This window comes from Lucilia sericata, unplaced genomic scaffold (assembly GCF_015586225.1).
Source record: "Lucilia sericata isolate MDLA Ls3-8-SP2 unplaced genomic scaffold, ASM1558622v1 Contig001223F_arrow, whole genome shotgun sequence".
Taxonomy (NCBI): domain Eukaryota; kingdom Metazoa; phylum Arthropoda; class Insecta; order Diptera; family Calliphoridae; genus Lucilia; species Lucilia sericata.
In genome coordinates, this window is record NW_023995183.1 from 62,283 (window position 1) to 90,190 (window position 27,908).

The window sequence follows — 27,908 nt, forward strand, 5'->3', positions numbered from 1 at the left end:
CTAGTTCAGTTCTAGTTCAGTTCTAGTTCAGTTCTAGTTCAGTTCTAGTTCAGTTCTAGTTCAGTTCTAGTTCAGTTCTAGTTCAGTTCTAGTTCAGTTCTAGTTCAGTTCTAGTTCAGTTCTATTTCAGTTCTAGTTAAGTTCTAGTTCAGTTCTAGTTCAGTTCTAGTTCAGTTCTAGTTCAGTTCTAGTTCAGTTCTAGTTCAGTTCTAGTTCAGTTCTAGTTCAGTTCTAGTTCAGTTCTAGTTCAGTTCTAGTTCAGTTCTAGTTCAGTTCTAGTTCAGTTCTATTTCAGTTCTAGTTAAGTTCTAGTTCAGTTCTAGTTCAGTTCTAGTTCAGTTCTAGTTCAGTTCTAGTTCAGTTCTAGTTCAGTTCTAGTTCAGTTCTAGTTCAGTTCTAGTTCAGTTCTAGTTCAGTTCTAGTTCAGTTCTAGTTCAGTTCTAGTTCAGTTCTAGTTCAGTTCTAGTTCAGTTCTAGTTCAGTTCTAGTTCAGTTCTAGTTCAGTTCTAGTTCAGTTCTAGTTCAGTTCTAGTTCAGTTATTGTTCAGTTCTAGTTCAGTTCTAGTTCAGTTCTAGTTCAGTTCTATTTCAGTTCTATTTCAGTTTTAGTTCAGTTCTAGTTCAGTTCTAGTTCAGTTCTAGTTCAGTTCTAGTTCAGTTCTAGTTTAGTTCTAGTTCAGTTCTAGTTCATTTCTAGTTCATTCTAGTTCAGTTCTAGTTCAGTTCTAGTTCAGTTCTAGTTCAGTTCTAGTTCAGTTCTAGTTCAGTTCTAGTTCAGTTCTAGTTCAGTTCTAGTTCAGTTCTAGTTCAGTTCTAGTTCAGTTCTAGTTCAGTTCTAGTTCAGTTCTAGTTCAGTTCTAGTTCAGTTCTAGTTCAGTTCTAGTTCAGTTCTAGTTCAGTTCTAGTTCAGTTCTAGTTCAGTTCTAGTTCAGTTCTAGTTCAGTTCTAGTTCAGTTCTAGTTCAGTTCTAGTTCAGTTCTAGTTCAGTTCTAGTTCAGTTCTAGTTCAGTTTAGTTCAGTTCTAGTTCAGTTCTAGTACAGTTCTAGTTCAGTTCTAGTTCAGTTCAGTTCAGTTCTAGTTCAGTTCTAGTTCAGTTCTAGTTCAGTTCTAGTTCAGTTCTAGTTCAGTTCTAGTTCAGTTCTAGTTCAGTTCTAGTTCAGTTCTAGTTCAGTTCTAGTTCAGTTCTAGTTCAGTTCTAGTTCAGTTCTAGTTCAGTTCTAGTTCAGTTCTAGTTCAGTTCTAGTTCAGTTCTAGTTCAGTTCTAGTTCAGTTCTAGTTCAGTTCTAGTTCAGTTCTAGTTCAGTTCTAGTTCAGTTCTAGTTCAGTTCTAGTTCAGTTCTAGTTCAGTTCTAGTTCAGTTCTAGTGCAGTTCTAGTTCAGTTCTAGTTCAGTTCTAGTTCTAGTTCATTTCTAGTTCTAGTTCAGTTCTAGTTCTAGTTCAGTTCTAGTTCAGTTCTAGTTCAGTTCTAGTTCAGTTCTAGTTCAGTTCTAGTTCAGTTCTAGTTCAGTTCTAGTTCAGTTCTAGTTCAGTTCTAGTTCAGTTCTAGTTCAGTTCTAGTTCAGTTCTAGTTCAGTTCTAGTTCGGTTCTAGTTCGGTTCTAGTTCAGTTCTAGTTCAGTTCTAGTTCAGTTCTAGTTCAGTTCTAGTTCAGTTCTAGTTCAGTTCTAGTTCAGTTCTAGTTCAGTTCTAGTTCAGTTCTAGTTCAGTTCTAGTTCAGTTCTAGTTCAGTTCTAGTTCAGTTCTAGTTTCTACTTCAGTTCTAAGTTCATGTTTCTAGTTCAGTTCTAGTTTAGTTCTATTTCTAGTTCAGTCTAGTTCAGTTCTAGTTGTGTCAGTTCTATTTCATTCTAGTTCAGTTCTAGCTTCAGTTCTAGTTCGTTACTTCAGGTTAAGATTCGATTACGGTGAAGAATTTAGTTAATTTCTTAAGCCTCGGAAAATAGTAAGTGTTGTATACAAGTTTTAGAGAAAACAACTTACAATTTTTTCAACTTCCTCATCCTATTGTGTTTGATTTTTCTGCAAAGAACAAACAAAAAAAAATCAAAATCAGTTTGTGTTATTAGTGTTAGTGTTCTTTTGTCTATATAGAGATTAATAATTTATATAAAAAAAGATTGCAGCATTAAATTATTTCGATGCCATAAATCGCAATGTTAAAAATAAAAAACAATAGAGGACTGTAGAAACCACCCATGTATATGAAAGTAATGAAGCCGTTACTCATATTAAAATTGGTAAGCATTTTGCTTAACAGGTTATATTAGTAATTTTCAAAACTCATTGTATTATAAACATTTAAAGACATTAAAAACTAATTTAATTTGTTTATTTTAATTTTGTTTTTCCCTCGAAAATCAAACAAACCAACCAACCAAATGCTTTTTGAAATGCTTAATGGCTGCTTGACAAAACCACATATTAATCCAATGCAAATTATTTTTACCAATGAACAACCATAAATAAATCAGAGGAAACATTCGTCGAGGAGCGTACTATAATAGTTGAAGAAGGTTTGCAAATTGAAGATTCAGAACCACTGTAAAATAAACCAAAAAAAAATATATATATATATTAAAATTTAACCTCACAAACAACAACTGAATACCTATTGATTAAAAACGAAATTAAAAAGAATAATTAAAATAATAATAATAATAAACCAAACCTTTTTTATAAATAAAATAATAATAATATTAATGAAACCTTAAACAAAATCCAAAATTAATTAAACAAATAAATTGAATAATAACTTAAGATATTTGAATAATAATTTTAACTGTAGAAAATAAAACACTAATTATAGATAAAAAATTAAACAAATACTATTTTTTTAACATTTAATTTTTATAACCAAAAACATACAACATTATCTCCTTGAGAAATGCTCTCTATTTAAGAAAATGTTTCTAGTTCTACTTCAGTTCTAGTTTTGTTCAGTTTTAGTTCTGTTTTAGTTCAGTTCTAGTTCAGTTCTAGTTCAGTTCTAGTTCAGTTCTAGTTCAGTTCTAGTTCAGTTCTAGTTCAGTTCTAGTTCTAGTTCAGTTCAGTTCAGTTCTAGTTCAGTTCTAGTTCAGTTCTATTTCAGTTCTAGTTCAGTTCTAGTTCAGTTCTAGTTCAGTTCTAGTTCAGTTCTAGTTCAGTTCTAGTTCAGTTCTAGTTCAGTTCTAGTTCAGTTCTAGTTCAGTAGTTCAGTTCTAGTTCAGTTTCTAGTTCAGTTCTAGTTCAGTTCTAGTTCAGTTCTAGTTCAGTTCTAGTCAGTTCTAGTTCAGTTAGTTCAGTTCTAGTTCAGTTCTAGTTCAGTTCTAGTTTCAGTTCTAGTTCAGTTCTAGTTCAGTTCTAGTTTCAGTTCTAGTTCAGTTCTAGTTCAGTTCTAGTTCAGTTCTAGTTCAGTTCTAGTTCAGTTCTAGTTCAGTTCTAGTTCAGTTCTAGTTCAGTTCTAGTTCAGTTCTAGTTCAGTTTCTAGTTCAGTTCTAGTTCAGTTCTAGTTCAGTTCTAGTTCAGTTCTAGTTCAGTTCTAGTTCAGTTCTAGTTCAGTTCTAGTTCAGTTCTAGTTCAGTTCTAGTTCAGTTCTTCTAGTTCAGTTCTAGTTCAGTTCTAGTTCATTTAGTTTAGTTAGTTCAGTTCAGTTAGTTCTAGTTCAGTTTAGTTCAGTTCAGTTCTAGTTCAGTTCAGTTCTAGTTCAGTTCTAGTTTTTCAGTTCAGTTCTAGTTCAGTTCTAGTTCAGTTCTAGTTCAGTTCTAGTTCAGTTCTAGTTCAGTTCTAGTTCAGTTCTAGTTCAGTTCTAGTTCAGTTCTAGTTCAGTTCTAGTTCAGTTCTAGTTCAGTTCTAGTTCAGTTCTAGTTCAGTTCTAGTTCAGTTCTAGTTCAGTTCTAGTTCAGTTCTAGTTCAGTTCTAGTTCAGTTCTAGTTCAGTTCTAGTTCAGTTCTAGTTCAGTTCTAGTTCAGTTCTAGTTCAGTTCTAGTTCAGTTCTAGTTCAGTTCTAGTTCAGTTCTAGTTCAGTTCTAGTGCAGTTCTAGTTCAGTTCTAGTTCTAGTTCAGTTCTAGTTCTAGTTCAGTTCTAGTTCAGTTCTGTTCTAGTTCAGTTCTAGTTCAGTTCTAGTTCAGTTCTAGTTCAGTTCTAGTGCAGTTCTAGTTCAGTTCTAGTTCAGTTCTAATCCAGGTTCAAAACTATATTCTTGTCTGTCTGTTCTGAATCTTGCCCAAATAGAGCACATTTCAAAAACAGCGGCCTTGCCGTTCAGCTCAAACTATTTAGCACACCAAAGTGTTCCAATCAAACAGTCACTTACTCACTCGCTCTTTCTCCATCAAATGTTTTCTCTTTAATACTATATTTTAATAAAGTTTAACTCGTTCCAGGATGTAACCACGTTTTAACAACTTGAGCTGTTTACTAATCATTAATAAAATTCTTATAAGTTTTACTTAAAGCTGCTGCTAACTCCTGCTTTACCGCTTAAATATTCTGTTGTCATATAAGCTTCTTCTGAACTTTTTTTACACTAAAACACCCAAGACACTTTTTTCTAAGCACTTAAAGAATTTTCCTAGAAAAAGTAAGAACAACACCTAAGCACAAATTATATTGCTATGCTGCTGCTCTAATACTTGTCTGCCTGTTAAATATAAATCAAATTTAAACTAATGGATATCATTGTGGTAAACACGATAATGAAGAAGGTAAGTTTGAAAGGAAATACATAAGTAGGTTTTATAGAAATTTTTGCAAGTTGAGTAACAAGGGTCCTTCGAACCCTAAAATAAAAAATTAAATTAAAAAAAATTTGCAATAATTTCTAAAATTGAAAACAACAAAAATATGTTTGTCTGTTGTACTTTACATTATCTATAACATTAGCATACTATTTACTACATACTAAACAAAAAACTCAAAAATACTAAAAAATGAATAAATTATTTTAATTAACAAACAAATTTTTGCTGTACAGTACTAAACAAAATTTAAAAAAATAAATGTAAAATAAAAAACAAATGAAAGAGTCCCCCTTTTTAAACTAAAATAGTACTCGTCTTCAAACTACAACAACATTTGCGTGTACAACAAATCTATAGTTTTAATTACTTACAAATCACAATTCACAGAAACAACAACTACAACAACAAATATAACAACAGCAACAGCCACAATTGTGGAACATCACCAACAACTACAACAACAACAAATAGAACAATTAATAGTACAAGAACAACAACATGTTGAACAATACAAACAACAGGAAATACAATATACAATACAGGAAACAGAACAACAGGAACAGGAAATCATGCAAAAGGATAAAATATCCAAAGAGCAGAAAAAACCCAAACAAAAACCACAACAACAAGAAAATATTGAAAAACAGGAAATTGTAGAAGAACAAGAACAGATACCAAAACAAGAACAAACTGTACGATATGAGCAGGAACAAGAAGAAATCCTTATTGTTGAAAAACACAAAAGAAAACGTATGAAACCGAAAAAAGCTTTAGAGGAAGATCTGCCTATCATTGAGGATGAAAAACTGGAAGCGATTTCAGAACCCACATTGGAGGCAGTGTCTGTGCAATCTTTGCCCCAGGAAACGGTGGAAACAATAGCGACCACAGAATTGCCCTTGATGGCACCTGTGGAAAGACCTAAACCTCAATTGGCCCAGGAGAAATTAATCTTGCAAGAAAATGTTTTAGTGCAAGAAAAAGATCAATTAATGGAAGTGGAAGAAACCGCTAAATTACCGAAAGAAATCACAGAGACTGTGAGTGAGACGGTTGTAGGTGTGGAACTACAAGTTCCCAGCACCGAAGAGATAGTAAGTGAACAAACTTCGCAAGCTATGGTAACCAAGCAACCGAAAACTGCGCAGGCCTCTACAAAGCAGGACTTGAAACAATACAAATCGTTAGAGGTGGAAAAACCTTTGATAGCCGAAAGTGCCCAAGAGGAATTACCCTCAAAAAGAGACAAACAACAAGCTCTTCCCGAAATAGAACCTTTACAGGCTCTCAAGCAATCACAAGTTATAATAACAGAATCTATAGACCAGCTGGAAGATACAAAGCCCAAAGCTAAAGCTGAGCAAGTTAAAACTGAAATTGTTACACAAAGTGTGGTCTTAGTAGAGGAAGTATTAAGTACAGAGCCTAAAGAAAAGGAGTTATTAAGTGAAAAACCCAAATCGGCGGATGCTAAACAAGTAATAGTTCCCTCCGAAACCACTGTAGAGATAGAGGAAATTCTAACACATGACAGCACCAAAGATTGGAAGAAACCCAAACCGCTAACACAGGAAAAACCGGAAATAACTTTCGTCGCCCAACACTCCTTACAGACAAAGGAAGTCGTTAGCCAGGAAAGTGAACAAGATTTAGAGAAACAAGCCTTACCTTTAACAGCAAAGGCCGCTAAAACTCTTAAAGAGATAAGCAGTTCCCTAGAGGTTGTAGAACCCAAAACAAATGAAAAGGTTATAGAACGGCCCGCTGTTAAAACAGAACCCTTAGCTAAAGCTAGCGATAAACTCATTTTACTAAAGAGTGTTCAAGCTAGTCAACCCGATTTACAAAGTCCCTTGGAAGAATATATATCGCCCTATATGGATACTAAAAAAGAAGCCTATATTACCGTGGATGAACAAAAACATATAACCGAATCTGTGGAATTTATTAATGAAGCTAAGCCACAAGATTTACAGGTACCCGAGGTAATCACAAACCAGGCTCAACTTAACCAAGAATTAAGACAATTCACCACCAATGAAGTTGCCATAGCACAGACTTCGGAACAGGCGGAAGAACTTAAACCAAAAGCAATTATACCACTGCAAAAGGGTAAGCCAACTCTGACCAATGGCAATGCTATAGGAGAAACTATGAAGGAACAACTGTTTGAAAGTCTTTCGGAACAGGATTTCAAATTGCCCGCTACAGAACAGGTAAAATCTCAAGTAGATACTTCAGCTACGGTGGCCACGGTATCAGATGTACAAGTTCAGCTTAAGGAAGAGTTATTGCCAGCAACACAACCCCAAACTCTAGCAGCTAAGACTACTTTAACTGAACAACCCAGTGCTATTACAATCTTTAGCCAACAAATGATAGAAAGTGAACAGGAAATGAAAGCTTTAGAAAAGCCTGAAATGCAAAATGCCCAACAACTTAGTAATATAACGGAATTGAAAGCTCCCCTAATCAATCTAAACGAAACACAGTCTAACACTAAACCCTTAGAAGAATTTCAACCACAAGAACTGCAAGCTATCAAAAAAATCGATACAAATATTGCTCAGCTTACCTCAGATACTACATTAATGGATACACATGCCTATATGGAGGCAGAGAAGACCGAAACATTAAATCTTAAGTCCCAAATTACCGCAAATTTAAATAATCTTGAAATTTACGAAGTAAATGTTACGGACAGTTTTAAGGAACAGCCAAAACTTGATAAACCTTCCAGCCACCAAGCCAGTCTGCAGCAAGATGAACATAAACTTAAATCTTTGGAAACCCGAGAGGTGGTTATACTGGAAAGCTCTACCGAGAGTAATATACAAATTGAGTCGGCTAGCATAGCTCCCACAACCAATTATGTACCACAACATGTTTCGGAAACTACCACACCTGTGCTTTTACAATTAACTGGCGATCTAAAGGAAACTAAACAGCCAGACGAACAGCATAGCCAAACCGAAATGGAACTAGTACAACCTTTAGAGATTTTAACAACACAAATACATGAAAAAGAAAGCAATCTACCAACAGCAGAGAAACCCTCTACTAAGGAAGTAACCACAACATCTACAAATCTTTTGACAATTGCCCAAACATATAGTGAACAAACCATAGAGCATACGGATGTTATGCCGGAGCCCGATGTAAAATCTCAATATGGTCATTACAATATCGCAGAAGGTATCAACGCCGCCCTTTCTTCACTCAACGAGGGCATAGATTCCATAGATGAATGTGACGCACAATCTCTAAATCCCGCCTATCTAACTAATATTAGAGTAGTGGAAAATAAAGCTGTAAATATTGAAATGGTAACGGCCACAGAAAAAGAAACTTCAACTAGTGAATTCCGTAAACCCACAGAAGCTGTAGCCGACAGCAAATTAAGTGATGAACTTTTCAAAGCTCCTTTAGTTAAGGAAGAAGAATCCTATGAAACTTCGGACAAATTTAAGGGTATTGTATCCTTAGAGGCGCAAGTTCAAATTAAGGAAACAGAAAATCTACGCGAACTTTCTGTGCAAGATCTAAATGTCTACGAGCAGGAACAGTCTTTAGATTTGGCCGATTTAAATAAGGCACAAGAAGCCTTGTCCAGTATTACGGCACAGCCACAAATTGCTTTAACGCTAAAAGAACAACTGCTGGAAGCCTCTCAAGATTTTAAGACCAAACCATTTACCAGCGATTTGGCTCAGAGCTCAACCCACGACATCTCACTAAAGGTACCACTAACACAGGGAGTTGAACAACAGGACTCAGTAGCAGAACTTAAAGACTATGACAGCACAACGCAAACAATCGAACCCATACAGAGTCTTCTAAACGAAACCATAACTTCGGAAACTTTAATATTAGAGAATTTTGAAGATAAAGAAATGAAATTACCACAAAAATCGGAACATCCAAAAGAAAGTTTACAGCAAACAAATAATTATGCCGCCATAGAGAACACTTTAATGATTTTAGAACAAGAACAACAAATGGAAGATGTTAAGGAGGCAACAAAACAGGCTAAACATCTAATAACTGATGCTCGAAATTTACCAGTAAGTCAAACACAAGGCTTCATGGAAAATACCGGTCAGCTAAAAGACTTTGAGAGCGTTACTCAAACAGCCAAAACGATGGCAGATGAAAAAGCTCTAATGGTTGGCACCTCAGACTCCTCACTGCTCTTAGACACAGTAGCTGAGAAGTTAACTGAGAAGCAAATTCCCTCAGCTACTGCTCAAATAGATCATGTAAGCAATCAAGGAGTGATTATTGAGGCTCAGCAAACAGCCGAATTTGAAGGCCTTATAGCACCCACTAAGCCTGAGCTAACTGAAATTCCCAGTACTGTAACTTCACAGGAACATAGGTTACCTATTATAGAAGAAACTAAACCGCATGAGATAACAGGTAATTTTATGTATTCTCAACCACTCACTACTAAAGCCGAAACAAAAATACAAGACTCCCACAAGGAGCTAACGATTATGGAAATACAAGCCATGGAAGAATCCAACATACTAGATATTGAGCAAAAACCCTTGTCACAGGTTAACACTGCAGTGGACGAACGCTTTAAGCCGGTCCAAGTAGAAACCTTAACTGATATACTGCAAAAGGAAGAAGTTATAAAAGATTTTAAACCTCAGTCAGAAATAGCAAAACCATTTGTTGAGGGCACTCTAAGAGAAATGATAGTGATAAAGCCAACTGCATATGAGGAATCACCAGAAATTAGTACGGAAAAGCCCCTCATGTCGACGGCCAAAAGCTTTGTCGAAGAGACAACAAAACAAACACACTTAAAGCAAATCCAAACTATAATGCAAAGCGAAACCGAACTTACTGCTCAACCACAAGACAAATATCAAGCCAAATCGATACTACAAGATTCACAGCAGGAAGTCCAAGTATCACAAGTTACCACCACGGAAAATGCTGATCATTTTGAAAGTATTCCCTTAAACCAGCAAAAAGCCATGGAACGAGTTAGCGAAATTACTAGTAATGCTAAAACCATTTCGTCCACTACGATTTTAGAAAAAGAAACAAATATTATCACACCAACTCCCCAGCCAAGTCAAGTTTTACAACCCACCACAAAAGCGGAAGTAAACGAAAAGATTGTCACTGAAATTATTACCTGTGAAGGAACAATTCCCATTGCTGACACAACCGAAATCAATACGCAGTTGGCTAAAGTTTCTATGGCCACCGTTAACAAAGAGATCAAACAGATTAAAGATGAACCTGTTTATGTTAAAGAAGCAGATGTTGATAGCCTTCAGATGAAGCCCGAAAGTGCCACCATCATACAGGATAATTTAAAAGCCATATTGGGAGAAGAAACATTAGGTCTCTCGAGCATAACAGAAACATATGAACTCACCAAACGCAGTGAACAACATGCGAATATTGTCAAAGATAGTCCAAATCTTCAAGTACAAATGGTAGAATCTACCATTGCCTATGAAGAGCCAAATACGTTTAGCAATCAATTGCAGCAGTATGAGAAAACTCAACCTGTTGCGATCGATGGAGAAACTAAAACCATACAATCGCATATTATACAGCCCTACGAAAATATCGGAGAGGAAAGTGGAGACTTTAAACCTAATTTACAAGATAGCAGAACAACACTTGTCCTGCCTGACTTTAAGGCATCAACCGTTGAAGAAGTTCTAACCCAAACGGATGTTTCCCAATTGGATAGTTTGGAAATATCGAAACAAATACAACCAATTCACTCACAGGAACACTCTGACAAATTAACCATTAGTACAGTTACGCCATTCGAAACACTACAAAATATACCGGACAAAGATCAAACTCAACAAAAAGCCAATGTAGGTTTAACAGACGCTATGGTAACATCTACCAGCACGGAGTCACAGACTTCCACAATAGTTGGTGAACTAGAATGCAAGGAGCCCATAACTCACAAGCCGTTTACAGAAATACAAACACAAAGTATGTATATGTATGAAACTCAAGTAATTCCAAACGAAAACACACAACCACTCAGAACAAAAGCACTCGAAACGGCTGTTGAAGCCACTCCCATAACACAGTCACAACATGCATATCAAGAAAGCTCTACAGATACCTACGAAAACACTAAACCCATAGCCCCTCATCTATCGGAACGCGATAACGTTCTTCCCACTCTCGCTCTAAATGAACTTAAAACTGCACTCAACACTACCCACGCTCCAACAGACACTCTAACCGATATGCCAAAAAATCAAGAACTTCCCACGCAAAAAGCTCATATCAATATACACACAAAAATAATTCAAGAACAATCTACGCATTTAATTCTCGAAAGTGAACAATCAATACCAACTACACCTAAACCAGATACCCAAATTACACAAACCAAAGAGGTTCCGCAGACGAAATTGGAAAAAGTCAACATTATTACACCACAGAGTCCCCAAATGCAAACACAAAGCGAAAAACCCAAAACCCTAAACCACATAATTACAGATTATAATGTTGTTGATGAATTTACAGATACTCAAATTGCCGAGACAATTACACCTATTTCATCCACAATCACAGAAACTACAGAGTCACTCGATGACCAAGAAAAACATAAAACATATACGGTAACATATACATCCGGTAAGTACACTTACTATATCCTTATTATTTATAGTACATGGCGTAGTACTTGTCAAGGCCCCATTCGAAACCCCACAACAAAAAACACATTATACACGATTAATAAAACAAAACACACACACAAAATCACTACAATTACAATAACTAACATACATAACATTCTATTATACAGATACCACACAAACAATTCACACACCAGAACACACAGATACACACGTAACATCACAAAAAATCACAGAAATGCCTGAAGAAATTCACGAGGTTGAAACAATTTCCACCGATGGTAAACTAAAGAAAAAGAAGATTCGCACTCGTGTCATTAAGAAGATCAAGGGTGACAAACAAGAGGTAACCAAGATCGAAACTGTTGAGGAAGATGACAAACAACCTGAAACAACAGTCACTGTCGAAGAAACTCCAGTTGAAGAACAACCCAAAGAAGAAGTTAAAGAACTTCCAGAAGAAGTTAGAGTAATTGAGACAATTTCGGAAGATGGCAAGCCAAAGAAAAAGAAGATCCGTACACGTGTCATCAAGAAGATCAAGGGTAACAAGCAAGAGGTAACCAAGATCGAAACTGTTGAGGAAGATGACAAACAACCTGAAACAACTGTCACTGTTGAAGAAACTCCAGTTGAAGAACAGCCCGAAGAAGTTAAAGAACTTCCAGAAGAAGTTAAAATAATTGAGACAATTTCTGAAGATGGTAAACCCAAGAAAAAGAAGATCCGCACTCGTGTAATCAAAAAGGTTAAGGGTGACAAACAAGAAGTAACCAAGATCGAAACTGTTGAGGAAGATGACAAACAACCCGAAACAACAGTTACTGTCGAAGAAACTCCAGTTGATGAACAACCCGAAGAAGTCAAAGAACTACCAGAGGAAGTTAAAATAATTGAGACTATTTCTGAAGATGGCAAACCCAAGAAAAAGAAGATCCGAACTCGCGTAATCAAAAAGGTTAAGGGTGACAAACAAGAAGTAACCAAGATCGAAACTGTTGAGGAAGATGACAAACAACCTGAAACAACAGTTACTGTCGAAGAAACTCCAGTTGAAGAACAACCCGAAAAAGTTAAAGAACTTCCAGAAGAAGTTAAAATAATTGAGACAATTTCTGAAGATGGTAAGCCCAAGAAAAAGAAGATCCGCACTCGTGTAATCAAAAAGGTTAAGGGTGACAAACAAGAAGTAACCAAGATCGAAACTGTTGAAGAAGATGACAAACAACCCGAAACAACAGTTACTGTCGAAGAAACTCCAGCTGAAGAACAACCCGAAAAAGTTAAAGAACTGCCAGAAGAAGTTAAAATAATTGAGACAATTTCTGAAGATGGTAAGCCCAAGAAAAAGAAGATCCGCACTCGTGTAATCAAAAAGGTTAAGGGTGACAAACAAGAAGTAACCAAGATCGAAACTGTTGAGGAAGATGACAAACAACCCGAAACAACAGTTACTGTCGAAGAAACTCCAGTTGAAGAACAACCCGAAGAAGTCAAAGAACTACCAGAAGAAGTTAAAATAATTGAGACCATTTCTGAAGATGGTAAGCCCAAGAAAAAGAAGATCCGAACTCGCGTAATCAAAAAGGTCAAGGGTGACAAACAAGAAGTAACCAAGATTGAAACTATTGAGGAAGATGACAAACAACCTGAAACAACAGTTACTGTGGAAGAAACTCCAGTTGAAGAACAACCCGAAAAAGCTAAAGAACTTCCAGAAGAAGTTAAAATAATTGAGACAATTTCTGAAGATGGTAAGCCCAAGAAAAAGAAGATCCGCACTCGTGTAATCAAAAAGGTTAAGGGTGACAAACAAGAAGTAACCAAGATCGAAACTGTTGAGGAAGATGACAAACAACCGGAAACAACAGTTACTGTCGAAGAAACTCCAGTTGAAGAACAACCCGAAGAAGTCAAAGAACTACCAGAAGAAGTTAAAATAATTGAGACCATTTCTGAAGATGGTAAGCCCAAGAAAAGGAAGATCCGAACTCGCGTAATCAAAAAGGTCAAGGGTGACAAACAAGAAGTAACCAAGATTGAAACTATTGAGGAAGATGACAAACAACCTGAAACAACAGTTACTGTGGAAGAAACTCCAGTTGAAGAACAACCCGAAAAAGTTAAAGAACTTCCAGAAGAAGTTAAAATAATTCAGACAATTTCTGAAGATGGTAAGCTCAAGAAAAAGAAGATCCGCACTCGTGTAATCAAAAAGGTTAAGGGTGACAAACAAGAAGTAACCAAGATCGAAACTGTTGAGGAAGATGACAAACAACCCGAAACAACAATTACTGTCGAAGAAACTCCAGTTGAAGAACAACCCGAAGAAGTCAAAGAACTACCAGAAGAAGTTAAAATAATTGAGACCATTTCTGAAGATGGCAAACCCAAGAAAAAGAAGATCCGAACTCGCGTAATCAAAAAGGTCAAGGGTGACAAACAAGAAGTAACCAAGATTGAAACTATTGAGGAAGATGACAAACAACCCGAAACAACAGTTACTATCGAAGAAACTCCAGTAGAAGAACAACCCGATGAAGTAAAGGAACTTCCAGAAGAAGTTAAAATAATTGAGACAATTTCTGAAGATGGCAAACCCAAGAAAAAGAAAATCCGCACTCGCGTAATCAAAAAGGTTAAGGGTGACAAACAAGAAGTAACCAAGATCGAAACAGTTGAGGAAGACGACAAACAACCTGAAACAACAGTAACTGTCGAAGAAACTCCTGTTGAAGAACAACCCGAAGAAGTTAAAGAATTGCCAGAAGAAGTTAGGGTGATAGAAATAATTTCAGAAGAAGGTAAACCCAAGAAAAAGAAGATTCGCACTCGTGTTATTAAGAAGGTTAAGGGTGACAAACAAGAGGTGACCAAGATCGAAACTGTTGAGGAAGATGACAAATTACCTGAAACAACAGTTACTGTCGAAGAAACTCCAATTGAAGAACAACCAGAAGAAGTTAAGGAACTTCCAGAAGAAGTTAGGGTAATAGAAACAATTTCTGAAGATGGCAAACCCAAGAAAAAGAAGATCCGCACTCGCGTCATCAAGAAGGTTAAGGGCGACAAACAAGAAGTTACCAAAATCGAAACTGTGGAGGAAGATGACAAGCAACCTGAAACAACAGTTACTGTCGAAGAAACTCCAATGGAGGAACAACATGAAGAAGTTCAGGAACTTCCAGAAGAAGTGAAAGTAATAGAAACAATCTCTGAAGATGGCAAACCCAAGAAAAAGAAAATCCGCACTCGCGTCATTAAGAAGGTTAAGGGAGACAAACAAGAAGTAACTAAGATTGAAACTGTTGAGGAAGATGACAAGCAACCTGAAACGACAGTTACTGTCGAAGAAACCCCTGTTGAAGAACAACCTGAAGAAGTTCAGGAACTTCCAGAAGAAGTGAAAGTAATAGAAACAATCTCTGAAGATGGCAAACCCAAGAAAAAGAAAATCCGCACCCGTGTCATTAAGAAGGTTAAGGGTGACAAACAAGAAGTGACCAAGATAGAAACTGTTGAGGAAGATAACAAGGAACCCGAAACCACAGTTACTGTGGAAGAAACCCCAATTGAAGAACAGCCTGAAGAGGTGAAGGAACTTCCAGAAGAAGTTAAAGTTATTGAAACCATTTCAGAAGACGGCAAGCCTAAGAAAAAGAAGATCCGCACACGTGTTATCAAGAAGGTTAAAGGAGACAAACAAGAAGTCACAAAGATTGAAACCGTTGAAGAAGACGATAAACAACCCGAAACAACAGTAACTGTTGAAGAAACTGCAATTGAAGAGAAACCGGAGGAAGTCAAGGAGCTTCCAGAAGAAGTAAGAGTAATTGAGACAATTTCTGAAGATGGCATGCCTAAGAAAAAGAAAATCCGCACACGTGTCATCAAAAAGGTTAGGGGTGACAAACAAGAAGTGACCAAGATCGAAACTGTTGAGGAAGATGACAAGCAACCCGAAACGACAGTTACTGTCGAAGAAACCCCAATTGAAGAACAGCCTGAAGAAGTTCAGGAACTTCCAGAAGAAGTGAAAGTAATAGAAACAATCTCTGAAGATGGCAAACCCAAGAAAAAGAAAATCCGCACTCGCGTCATAAAGAAGGTTAAGGGAGACAAACAAGAAGTAACTAAGATTGAAACTGTTGAGGAAGATGACAAGCAACCTGAAACGACAGTTACTGTCGAAGAAACCCCTGTTGAAGAACAACCTGAAGAAGTTCAGGAACTTCCAGAAGAAGTGAAAGTAATAGAAACAATCTCTGAAGATGGCAAACCCAAGAAAAAGAAAATCCGCACCCGTGTCATTAAGAAGGTTAAGGGTGACAAACAAGAAGTGACCAAGATCGAAACTGTTGAGGAAGATGACAAACAACCCGAAACGACTGTTACTGTCGAAGAAACCCCAATTGAAGAACAGCCTGAAGAGGTGAAGGAACTTCCAGAAGAAGTTAAAGTTATTGAAACCATTTCAGAAGACGGCAAGCCTAAGAAAAAGAAGATCCGCACACGTATCATCAAAAAGGTTAAAGGAGACAAACAAGAAGTCACAAAGATTGAAACCGTTGAAGAAGACGATAAACAACCCGAAACTACAGTAACTGTTGAAGAAACCCCAATTGAAGAGAAAACGGAGGAAGTCAAGGAGCTTCCAGAAGAAGTAAGAGTAATTGAGACAATTTCTGAAGATGGCAAACCTAAGAAAAAGAAGATCCGCACTCGTGTCATCAAGAAGGTTAAGGGTGACAGACAAGAAGTGACCAAAATCGAAACTGTTGAAGAAGATGACAAACAACCCGAAACAACAGTTACAATTGAAGAATCACCTTTTGAAGAACAACCCGAAGAAATTAAAGAACTTCCTGAAGAAGTTCGTGTTATCGAGTCTGTTACAGAAGAAGGTAAACCGAAGAAGAAGGTTATTCGTACACGTGTTATCAAGAAGGTCAGGGGTGATAAACAAGAGGTCACTAAGATCGAGACTGTTGAAGAAGATGATAGACAACCCGAAACTACAGTAACTGTTGAAGAGGCTCCTATTGAAGAACAACCCGAAAAAATTAAGGAGCTTCCTGAAGAAGTTCGTGTTATCGAGTCTGTTACTGAAGAAGGTAAACCCAAGAAGAAGGTTATTCGTACACGTGTTATTAAGAAGGTCAAGGGTGATAAACAAGAAGTCACTAAGATCGAGACTGTTGAAGAAGATGATAAACAACCCGAAACTACAGTAACTGTTGAAGAGGCTCCTATTGAAAAACAACCCGAAGAAATTAAGGAGCTTCCTGAAGAAGTTCGTGTTATCGAGTCTGTTACTGAAGAAGGTAAACCGAAGAAGAAGGTTATTCGTACACGTGTTATCAAGAAGGTCAGGGGTGATAAACAGGAAGTCACTAAGATCGAGACTGTTGAAGAAGATGATAAACAACCCGAAACTACAGTAACTGTTGAAGAGACTCCTATTGAAAAACAACCCGAAGAAATTAAGGAACTTCCTGAAGAAGTTCGTGTTGTCGAGTCTGTTACTGAAGAAGGTAAACCGAAAAAGAAGGTTATTCGTACACGTGTTATCAAGAAGGTCAGGGGTGATAAACAGGAAGTGACTAAGATCGAGACTGTTGAAGAAGATGATAAACAACCCGAAACTACAGTAACTGTTGAAGAGGCTCCTATTGAAAAACAACCCGAAGAAATTAAGGAACTTCCTGAAGAAGTTCGTGTTGTCGAGTCTGTTACTGAAGAAGGTAAACCAAAGAAGAAGGTTATTCGTACACGTGTTATTAAGAAGGTCAAGGGTGATAAACAAGAAGTCACTAAGATCGAGACTGTTGAAGAAGATGATAAACAACCCGAAACTACAGTAACTGTTGAAGAGGCTCCTATTGTAGAACAACCCGAAGACATTAAGGAACTTCCTGAAGAAGTTCGTGTTGTCGAGTCTGTTACTGAAGAAGGTAAACCGAAGAAGAAGGTTATCCGTACCCGTGTTATCAAAAAAGTTAAGGGTGATAAACAAGAAGTCACAAAGATTGAAACCGTTGAAGAGGACGATAAACAACCCGAAACTACAGTAACTATTGAAGAGGCTCCTATTGAAAAACAACCGGAAGAAATTAAGGAACTTCCTGAAGAAGTTCGTGTTGTCGAGTCTGTTACTGAAGAAGGTAAACCGAAGAAGAAGGTTATTCGCACTCGTGTTATCAAGAAGGTCAAAGGTGATAAACAAGAAGTCACAAAGATCGAAACTGTTGAAGAAGATGATAAACAACCCGAAACTACAGTAACTGTTGAAGAGACTCCTATTGATGATAAACCCGAAGAAATAAAGGAACTTCCTGAAGAAGTTCGTGTTGTTGAGTCCGTTACTGAAGAAGGTAAACAGAAGAAGAAGGTTATTCGTACACGTGTTATCAAGAAGGTCAAGGGTGATAAACAAGAAGTCACTAAGATTGAAACCGTTGAAGAAGACGATAAACAACCAGAAACCACAGTAACTGTAGAAGAGGCTCCTATTGAAGAACAACCCGAAGAAATTAAGGAACTTCCTGAAGAAGTTCGCGTTGTCGAGTCTGTTTCTGAAGAAGGTAAACCGAAGAAGAAAGTTATTCGTACACGTGTTATCAAGAAGGTGAAGGGTGATAAACAAGAAGTCACTAAGATTGAAACCGTTGAAGAAGACGATAAGAAACCCGAAACCACAGTAACTGTCGAAGAGGCTCCTATTGAAGAACAACCCGAAGAAATTAAGGAACTTCCTGAAGAAGTTCGTGTTGTCGAGTCTGTTACTGAAGAAGGTAAACCGAAGAAGAAGGTAATCCGTACCCGTGTTATCAAGAAGGTCAAGGGTGATAAACAAGAAGTGACTAAGATCGAGACTGTTGAAGAAGATGATAAACAACCCGAAACTACGGTAACTGTTGAAGAGGCTCCAATTGAAGAACAACCCGAAGAAATTAAGGAACTTCCTGAAGAAGTTCGCGTTGTCGAGTCTGTTACTGAAGAAGGTAAACCGAAGAAAAAGATTATTCGTACACGTGTTATCAAGAAGGTCAAGGGTGATAAACAAGAAGTGGCTAAGATCGAGACTGTTGAAGAAGATGATAAGCAACCCGAAACTACATTAACTGTTGAAGAGGCTCCTACTGAAGAACAATCCGAAAAAATTAAGGAACTTCCTGAAGATGTTCGTGTTATCGAGTCTGTTTCTGAAGATGGTAAGCCCAAGAAGAAGGTTGTTCGCACTCGTGTTATCAAGAAGGTCAAGGGTGACAAACAAGAAGTTACCAAGATTGAAACCGTAGAAGAAGACGATAAGAAACCCGAAACCACAGTAACTGTCGAAGAGGCTCCTATTGAAGAACAACCACAAGAAATTAAGGAACTTCCTGAAGAAGTTCGTGTTGTCGAGTCTATTACTGAAGAAGGTAAACCGAAGAAAAAGGTTATTCGTACACGTGTAATCAAGAAGGTCAAGGGTGATAAACAAGAAGTCACTAAGATCGAAACTGTTGAAGAAGATGATAAACAACCAGAAACTACGGTAACTGTTGAAGAGGCTCCAATTGAAGAACAACGCGAAGAAATTAAGGAACTTCCTGAAGAAGTTCGCGTTGTCGAGTCTGTTACTGAAGAAGGTAAACCGAAGAAGAAGGTTATTCGCACACGTATTATCAAGAAGGTCAAGGGTGATAAACAAGAAGTGACTAAGATCGAGACTGTTGAAGAAGATGATAAACAACCAGAAACTACGGTAACTGTTGAAGAAGCTCCAATTGAAGAACAACCCGAAGAAATTAAGGAACTTCCTGAAGAAGTTCGCGTTGTCGAGTCTGTTACTGAAGAAGGTAAACCGAAGAAGAAGGTTATTCGCACTCGTGTTATCAAGAAGGTCAAGGGTGATAAACAAGAAGTGACTAAGATCGAGACTGTTGAAGAAGATGATAAACAACCAGAAACCACAGTAACTGTCGAAGAGGCTCCTATTGAAGAAGACAACCCCGAAGAAATTAAGGAATTTCCTGAAGAAGTTCGTGTTGTCGAGTCTGTTACTGAAGAAGGTAAACCGAAGAAGAAGGTTATCCGTACACGTGTAATCAAGAAGGTCAAGGGTGATAAACAAGAAGTCACTAAGATTGAAACCGTTGAAGAAGACGATAAACAACCAGAAACTACAGTAACTGTCGAAGAGACTCCTATTGAAGAAAACCCCGAAGAAATTAAAGAACTTCCTGAAGAAGTTCGTGTTGTCGAGTCTGTTACTGAAGAAGGTAAACCGAAGAAGAAGGTTATCCGTACCCGTGTTATCAAGAAGGTCAAGGGTGATAAACAAGAAGTGACTAAGATCGAGACTGTTGAAGAAGATGATAAACAACCCGAAACTACGGTAACTGTTGAAGAGGCCCCAATTGAAGAACAACCCGAAGAAATTAAGGAACTTCCTGAAGAAGTTCGAGTTGTCGAGTCTGTTACTGAAGAAGGTAAACCGAAGAAGAAGGTTATTCGCACTCGTGTTATCAAGAAGGTCAAGGGTGATAAACAAGAAGTCACTAAGATCGAGACTGTTGAAGAAGATGATAAACAACCCGAAACCACAGTAACTGTTGAAGAGGCTCCTATTGAAGAACAACCCGAAAAAATTAAGGAACTTCCTGAAGAAGTTCGTGTTATCGAGTCTGTTTCTGAAGAAGGTAAACCGAAGAAGAAGGTTATTCGTACACGTGTTATCAAGAAGGTCAAGGGTGATAAACAAGAAGTCACTAAAATCGAGACTGTTGAAGAAGATGATAAACAACCCGAAACTACAGTAACTGTTGAAGAGGCTCCTATTAAAGATCAACCCGAAGAAATTGAGGAACTTCCTGAAGAAGTTCGCGTTGTCGAGTCTGTTACTGAAGAAGGTAAACCGAAGAAGAAGGTTATTCGTACTCGTGTCATCAAGAAGGTCAAGGGTGATAAACAAGAAGTGACTAAGATCGAGACTGTTGAAGAAGACGATAAACAACCAGAAACCACAGTAACTGTCGAAGAGGCTCCTATTGAAGAAAAACCACGAGAAATTAAGGAACTTCCTGAAGAAGTTCGCGTTGTCGAGTCTGTTACTGAAGAAGGTAAACCGAAGAAGAAGGTTATTCGTACACGTGTAATCAAGAAGGTCAAGGGTGATAAACAAGAAGTCACTAAGATTGAAACCGTTGAAGAAGACGATAAAAAACCCGAAACTATAGTAACTGTCGAAGAGGCTCCTATTGAAGAACAACCCGAAGAAATTAAGGAACTTCCGGAAGAAGTTCGTGTTGTCGAGTCTGTTACTGAAGAAGGTAAACCGAAGAAGAAGGTTATCCGTACACGTGTTATCAAGAAGGTGATGGGTGATAAACAAGAAGTCACTAAGATCGAGACTGTTGAAGAAGATGATAAACAACCCGAAACTACGGTAACTGTTGAAGAGGCTCCTATTGAAGAACAACCCGAAGAAATTAAGGAACTTCCTGAAGAAGTTCGTGTTATCGAGTCTGTTTCTGAAGATGGTAAGCCCAAGAAGAAGGTTGTTCGCACTCGTGTTATCAAGAAAGTCAAGGGTGATAAACAAGAAGTTACCAAGATTGAAACCGTAGAAGAAAACGACAAGCAACCCGAAACCACAGTAACTGTTGAAGAGGCTCCCATTGAAGAACAACCAGAAGAAATTAAAGAACTTCCTGAAGAAGTTCGTGTTGTCGAGTCTGTTACTGAAGAAGGTAAACCGAAGAAAAAGATTATTCGTACACGTGTTATCAAGAAGGTCAAGGGTGATAAACAAGAAGTCACTAAGATCGAAACTGTTGAAGAAGATGATAAACAACCCGAAACTACAGTAACTGTTGAAGAGGCTCCTATTGAAGAACAACCCGAAGAAATTCAGGAACTTCCTGAAGAAGTTCGCGTTGTCGAGTCTGTTTCTGAAGAAGGTAAACCGAAAAAGAAGGTTATTCGTACACGTGTAATCAAGAAGGTGAAGGGTGATAAACAAGAAGTTACTAAGATTGAAACCGTTGAAGAAGACGATAAGAAACCCGAAACCACAGTAACTGTCGAAGAGGCTCCTATTGAAGAACAACCCGAAAAAATTAAGGAACTTCCTGAAGAAGTTCGTGTTATCGAGTCTGTTTCTGAAGATGGTAAACCCAAGAAGAAGGTTGTTCGAACTCGTGTTATCAAGAAGGTCAAGGGTGATAAACAAGAAGTCACAAAGATTGAGACTGTTGAAGAAGACGACAAACAACCCGAAACCACAGTAACTGTTGAAGAGGCTCCTATTAAAGAACAACCCGAAGAAATTAAAGAACTTCCGGAAGAAGTTCGTGTTATTGAGTCGGTTTCTGAAGATGGTAAACCCAAGAAGAAGGTTGTTCGCACTCGTGTTATCAAGAAGGTCAAGGGTGACAAACAAGAAGTTACCAAGATTGAAACCGTAGAAGAAGACGACAAGCAACCCGAAACCACAGTAACTGTTGAAGAGGCTCCCATTGAAGAACAACCACAAGAAATTAAGGAACTTCCTGAAGAAGTTCGTGTTGTCGAGTCTATTACTGAAGAAGGCAAACCGAAGAAAAAGGTTATTCGTACACGTGTAATCAAGAAGGTCAAGGGTGATAAACAAGAAGTCACTAAGATCGAAACTGTTGAAGAAGATGATAAACAACCCGAAACTACAGTAACTGTTGAAGAGGCTCCCATTGAAGAACAACCAGAAGAAATTAAAGAACTTCCTGAAGAAGTTCGTGTTGTCGAGTCTGTTACTGAAGAAGGTAAACCGAAGAAGAAGGTTGTTCGCACTCGTGTTATCAAGAAGGTCAAGGGAGACAAACAAGAAGTTACCAAGATTGAAACCGTAGAAGAAGACGACAAGCAACCCGAAACCACAGTAACTGTTGAGGAGGCTCCTGTCGAAGAACAGCCCGAAGAAATTAAGGAACTTCCTGAAGAAGTTCGTGTTATTGAGTCGGTTTCTGAAGATGGTAAACCCAAGAAGAAGGTTGTTCGCACTCGTGTTATCAAGAAGGTCAAGGGTGATAAACAAGAAGTCACAAAGATTGAGACCGTTGAAGAAGACGACAAACAACCCGAAACCACAGTAACTGTTGAAGAGGCTCCTGTCGAAGAACAGCCCGAAGAAATTAAGGAACTTCCTGAAGAAGTTCGTGTTACTGAGTCGGTTTCTGAAGATGGTAAACCCAAGAAGAAGGTTGTTCGCACTCGTGTTATCAAGAAGGTCAAGGGTGACAAACAAGAAGTTACCAAGATTGAAACCGTAGAAGAAGACGACAAGCAACCCGAAACCACAGTAACTGTTGAAGAGGCTCCCATTGAAGAACAACCACAAGAAATTAAGGAACTTCCTGAAGAAGTTCGTGTTGTCGAGTCTATTACTGAAGAAGGCAAACCGAAGAAAAAGGTTATTCGTACACGTGTAATCAAGAAGGTCAAGGGTGATAAACAAGAAGTCACTAAGATCGAAACTGTTGAAGAAGATGATAAACAACCCGAAACTACAGTAACTGTTGAAGAGGCTCCCATTGAAGAACAACCAGAAGAAATTAAAGAACTTCCTGAAGAAGTTCGTGTTGTCGAGTCTGTTACTGAAGAAGGTAAACCGAAGAAGAAGGTTATTCGTACACGTGTAATCAAGAAGGTCAAAGGTGATAAACAAGAAGTTACTAAGATCGAGACTGTAGAAGAAGATGATAAGCAACCCGAAACTACAGTAACTGTTGAAGAGGCTGCTGTCGAAGAACAGCCCGAAGAAATCAAGGAACTTCCTGAAGAAGTTCGTGTTATCGAGTCTGTTTCTGAAGATGGTAAGCCCAAGAAGAAGGTTATTCGCACTCGTGTTATCAAGAAGGTCATGGGTAACAAACAAGAAGTCACCAAGATTGAAACCGTAGAAGAAGACGACAAACAACCCGAAACCACAGTTACTATTGAAGAGGCTTCTGTGGAAGAACAGCCCGAAGAAATTAAGGAACTTCCTGAAGAAGTTCGTGTTATCGAGTCTATTTCTGAAGATGGTAAACCCAAGAAGAAGGTTGTTCGCACTCGTGTTATCAAGAAGGTCAAGGGTGACAAACAAGAAGTCACTAAGATTGAAACCGTAGAAGAAGACGACAAACAACCCGAAACCACAGTAACGGTTGAAAAAGCTCCTGTGGAAGAACAACCCGAAGAAATTAAGGAACTTCCTGAAGAAGTTCGCGTTGTCGAGTCTGTTACTGAAGAAGGTAAACCGAAGAAAAAGATTATTCGAACACGTGTTATCAAGAAGGTCAAGGGTGATAAACAAGAAGTGACTAAGATCGAGACTGTTGAAGAAGATGATAAGCAACCCGAAACTACAGTAACTGTTGAAGAGGTTCCTACTGAAGAACAACCCGAAAAAATTAAGGAACTTCCTGAAGAAGTTCGTGTTATCGAGTCTGTTTCTGAAGATGGTAAACCCAAGAAGAAGGTTGTTCGAACTCGTGTTATCAAGAAGGTCAAGGGAGATAAACAAGAAGTCACAAAGATTGAGACTGTTGAAGAAGACGACAAACAACCCGAAACCACAGTAACTGTTGAAGAGGCTCCTGTCGAAGAACAGCCCGAAGAAATTAAGGAACTTCCTGAAGAAGTTCGTGTTATCGAGTCTGTTTCTGAAGATGGTAAGCCCAAGAAGAAGGTTGTTCGCACTCGTGTTATCAAGAAGGTCAAGGGTGACAAACAAGAAGTCACAAAGATTGAGACCGTTGAAGAAGACGACAAACAACCCGAAACCACAGTAACTGTTGAAGAAGCTCCTGTCGAAGAACAGCCCGAAGAAATTAAGGAACTTCCTGAAGAAGTTCGTGTTATTGAGTCGGTTTCTGAAGATGGTAAACCCAAGAAGAAGGTTGTTCGCACGCGTGTTATCAAGAAGGTCAAGGGTGATAAACAAGAAGTCACAAAGATTGAGACCGTTGAAGAAGACGACAAACAACCCGAAACCACAGTAACTGTTGTACAGGCTCCTGTCGAAGAACAGCCCGAAGAAATTAAGGAACTTCCTGAAGAAGTTCGTGTTATTGAGTCGGTTTCTGAAGATGGTAAACCGAAGAAGAAGGTTGTTCGCACTCGTGTTATCAAGAAGGTCAAGGGTGATAAACAAGAAGTCACAAAGATTGAGACCGTTGAAGAAGACGACAAACAACCCGAAACCACAGTAACTGTTGAAGAGGCTCCTATTAAAGAACAACCCGAAGAAATTAAAGAACTTCCGGAAGAAGTTCGTGTTATTGAGTCGGTTTCTGAAGATGGTAAACCCAAGAAGAAGGTTGTTCGCACTCGTGTTATCAAGAAGGTCAAGGGTGACAAACAAGAAGTCACAAAGATTGAGACCGTTGAAGAAGGCGACAAGCAACCCGAAACAACAGTAACTGTTGAAGAGGCTCCAGTCGAAGAACAGCCCGAAGAAATTAAGGAACTTCCTGAAGAAGTTCGTGTTATTGAGTCGGTTTCTGAAGATGGTAAACCCAAGAAGAAGATTGTTCGCACTCGTGTTATCAAGAAGGTCAAGGGTGATAAACAAGAAGTCACAAAGATTGAGACCGTTGAAGAAGACGACAAACAACCCGAAACCACAGTAACTGTTGAAGAGGCTCCTGTCGAAGAACAGCCCGAAGAAATTAAGGAACTTCCTGAAGAAGTTCGTGTTATTGAGTCGGTTTCTGAAGATGGTAAACCCAAGAAGAAGGTTGTTCGCACTCGTGTTATCAAGAAGGTCAAGGGTGATAAACAAGAAGTCACAAAGATTGAGACCGTTGAAGAAGACGACAAACAACCCGAAACTACGGTAACTGTTGAAGAAGCTCCTATGGAAGAACAGCCCGAAGAAATTAAGGAGCTTCCTGAAGAAGTTCGTGTTATTGAGTCGGTTTCTGAAGATGGTAAACCCAAGAAAAAGGTTGTCCGCACTCGTGTTATCAAGAAGGTCAAGGGTGATAAACAAGAGGTCACAAAGATTGAGACCGTAGAAGAAGAGGACAAACAACCCGAAACCACAGTAACTGTTGAAGAGGCTCCAGTAGAAGAACAGCCCGAAGAAATTAAGGAACTTCCTGAAGAAGTTCGTGTTATCGAGTCTGTTTCTGAAGATGGTAAACCCAAGAAGAAGGTTGTCCGCACTCGTGTTATTAAGAAGGTCAAGGGTGACAAACAAGAAGTCACTAAGATTGAAACCGTAGAAGAAGACGACAAACAACCCGAAACCACAGTAACTGTTGAAGAGGCTCCAGTCGAAGAACAGCCCGAAGAAATTAAGGAACTTCCTGAAGAAGTTCGTGTTATTGAGTCTGTTTCTGAAGATGGTAAACCCAAGAAGAAGGTTGTCCGCACTCGTGTTATCAAAAAGGTCAAGGGTGACAAACAAGAAGTCACTAAGATTGAAACCGTAGAAGAAGACGACAAACAACCCGAAACCACAGTAACTGTTGAAGAGGCTCCAGTAGAAGAACAGCCCGAAGAAATTAAGGAACTTCCTGAAGAAGTTCGTGTTATCGAGTCTGTTTCTGAAGATGGTAAACCCAAGAAGAAGGTTGTCCGCACTCGTGTTATCAAGAAGGTCAAGGGTGACAAACAAGAAGTCACTAAGATTGAAACCGTAGAAGAAGACGACAAACAACCCGAAACCACAGTAACTGTTGAAGAGGCTCCAGTCGAAGAACAGCCCGAAGAAATTAAGGAACTTCCTGAAGAAGTTCGTGTTATCGAGTCTGTTTCTGAAGATGGTAAACCCAAGAAGAAGGTTGTCCGCACTCGTGTTATCAAGAAGGTCAAGGGTGACAAACAAGAGGTCACAAAGATTGAGACCGTAGAAGAAGAGGACAAACAACCCGAAACCACAGTAACTGTTGAAGAGGCTCCAGTAGAAGAACAGCCCGAAGAAATTAAGGAACTTCCTGAAGAAGTTCGTGTTATCGAGTCTGTTTCTGAAGATGGTAAACCCAAGAAGAAGGTTGTCCGCACTCGTGTTATCAAGAAGGTCAAGGGTGACAAACAAGAAGTCACTAAGATTGAAACCGTTGAAGAAGACGACAAAGAACCTGAAAAAACGGTTACAATCGAAGAAACTCCTGTTGAGGAGCAGCCAGAAGAAATTAAGGAACTTCCTGAAGAAGTTCGCGTTGAAGAGTCTATTTCAGAAGATGGTAAACCAAAGAAAAAGACTGTTCGTACTCGTGTTATTAAAAAGGTTAAGGGCGATAAAGAAGAATTGACTACTATAGAAACTGTCCAAGAGGATGGCAAAAAGCCAGAAACCATTGTTACAGTCGAGGAATCTCCAGCTCTACAAGACAAGACATCTCCTTTAAAACTAGTAAAACTTAAGAGAGTTGTTCGAGTGAAACAACCTGATGATGAAGAAATTGTTGTAGAACTTCCTGAGCAAAAATCTGTTATTATAGACCAAAAGGAAGATGGTACGCCCACAAAAACTGTTGTAAAAACTAAAATTATAAAGAAAATCAAAGGACCAAAAATGGAAATAACAAAGATTCAAACCGTTGAAGAATTTGAAAAAGAACCAGTAACAAAGGTTACAGTGCAGGATTACGACGAACCATTCCCTGAGGTAATGGAAGAGAAAGTTGTGCCAGTTGTTGAGTTACCTGAAGAGAATATTGTTGAAGATTACACCGCCCCAGATGGAACCACAAAAACAAGAAAGATCAAAAAGAAAACAATCAAGAAACCTCTTGATGACAAATCCGACGAAGTCACTGAAATTCAGATTGTGGAAGAAGAGGGTGAAGAGCCCAAATATTTGATTACTGTCAAGGAAATTGACAAAACGGATGCTGATGTCACTGATTTTACACCATCTCTGGAATTGCCTGAACAACACACAGTGTTGGAAACTCAAACTTCTGACGGTAAGACAAAGAAGAAAACCGTAAAAACAAGATCATTCAAAAAGCCCATGGATGAAGAAAAGGATGAAATCACTACGATTCAATTTGTTGAACATGACGATGACAAACCCATTGCCACTGTTAAAATCGAGGAGACACCCACTGATGAAATGTCTACCGAACCGATACCAATTGAAGAATTACCCGAGGAAATTGTTGAAGCTGAAATCATAGAAGAGGGTAAAAAACCTAAAAAGAAAACTACCAAAACCCGTACTTTTAAAAAGGATGTCTCACCTGAGCCCGAATTCTATCAAATTCAAACAGTTGAGGAAGAAGGACAAGAGCCTTATTCCTTAATACAAGTTGTAAGCGAAGAGGATCTCACAAACATTATCGACATTAGTAGTTTAGCTGATGAACAACAACCAAAACAACCTACAACAAAAACACATAAACACAAAAAGCCCAAGGGTAAGAATCCAAACACTTTACACTATATAACTTTCTTTCTCTCTCTCTCTCTCTTTCTGTTGATCCCAACAAAATTTTTTATTACACTTTTACACTATATTCTGAAGAACAACACAACTCTTACTAACATTTCTTATGGCCACTTTACTACATTAAAAAATATACAATATTTAT

At 38.3% G+C, this 27,908-nt stretch overlaps 1 protein-coding gene across 14 annotated transcripts in view; it reads left to right on the forward strand.

Moving 5' to 3' along the window:
- The window catches only part of LOC119610531 (titin-like), a 114,037-nt gene that overhangs the window by 60,527 nt on the left and 25,602 nt on the right, over positions 1 to 27,908 (forward strand). For 10 of the 14 annotated variants that reach the window (XM_037965784.1, XM_037965780.1, XM_037965779.1 and 7 more), the window contains one exon: positions 11,529 to 27,734. In XM_037965784.1, coding sequence (XP_037821712.1) covers positions 11,529 to 27,734 — 16,206 coding nt within the window. Of the gene's footprint in view, positions 1 to 5,107; positions 11,357 to 11,528; positions 27,735 to 27,908 lie in introns of all 14 variants that reach the window. The other 4 variants (XM_037965783.1, XM_037965792.1, XM_037965786.1 and 1 more) reach the window with 4 other exon arrangements.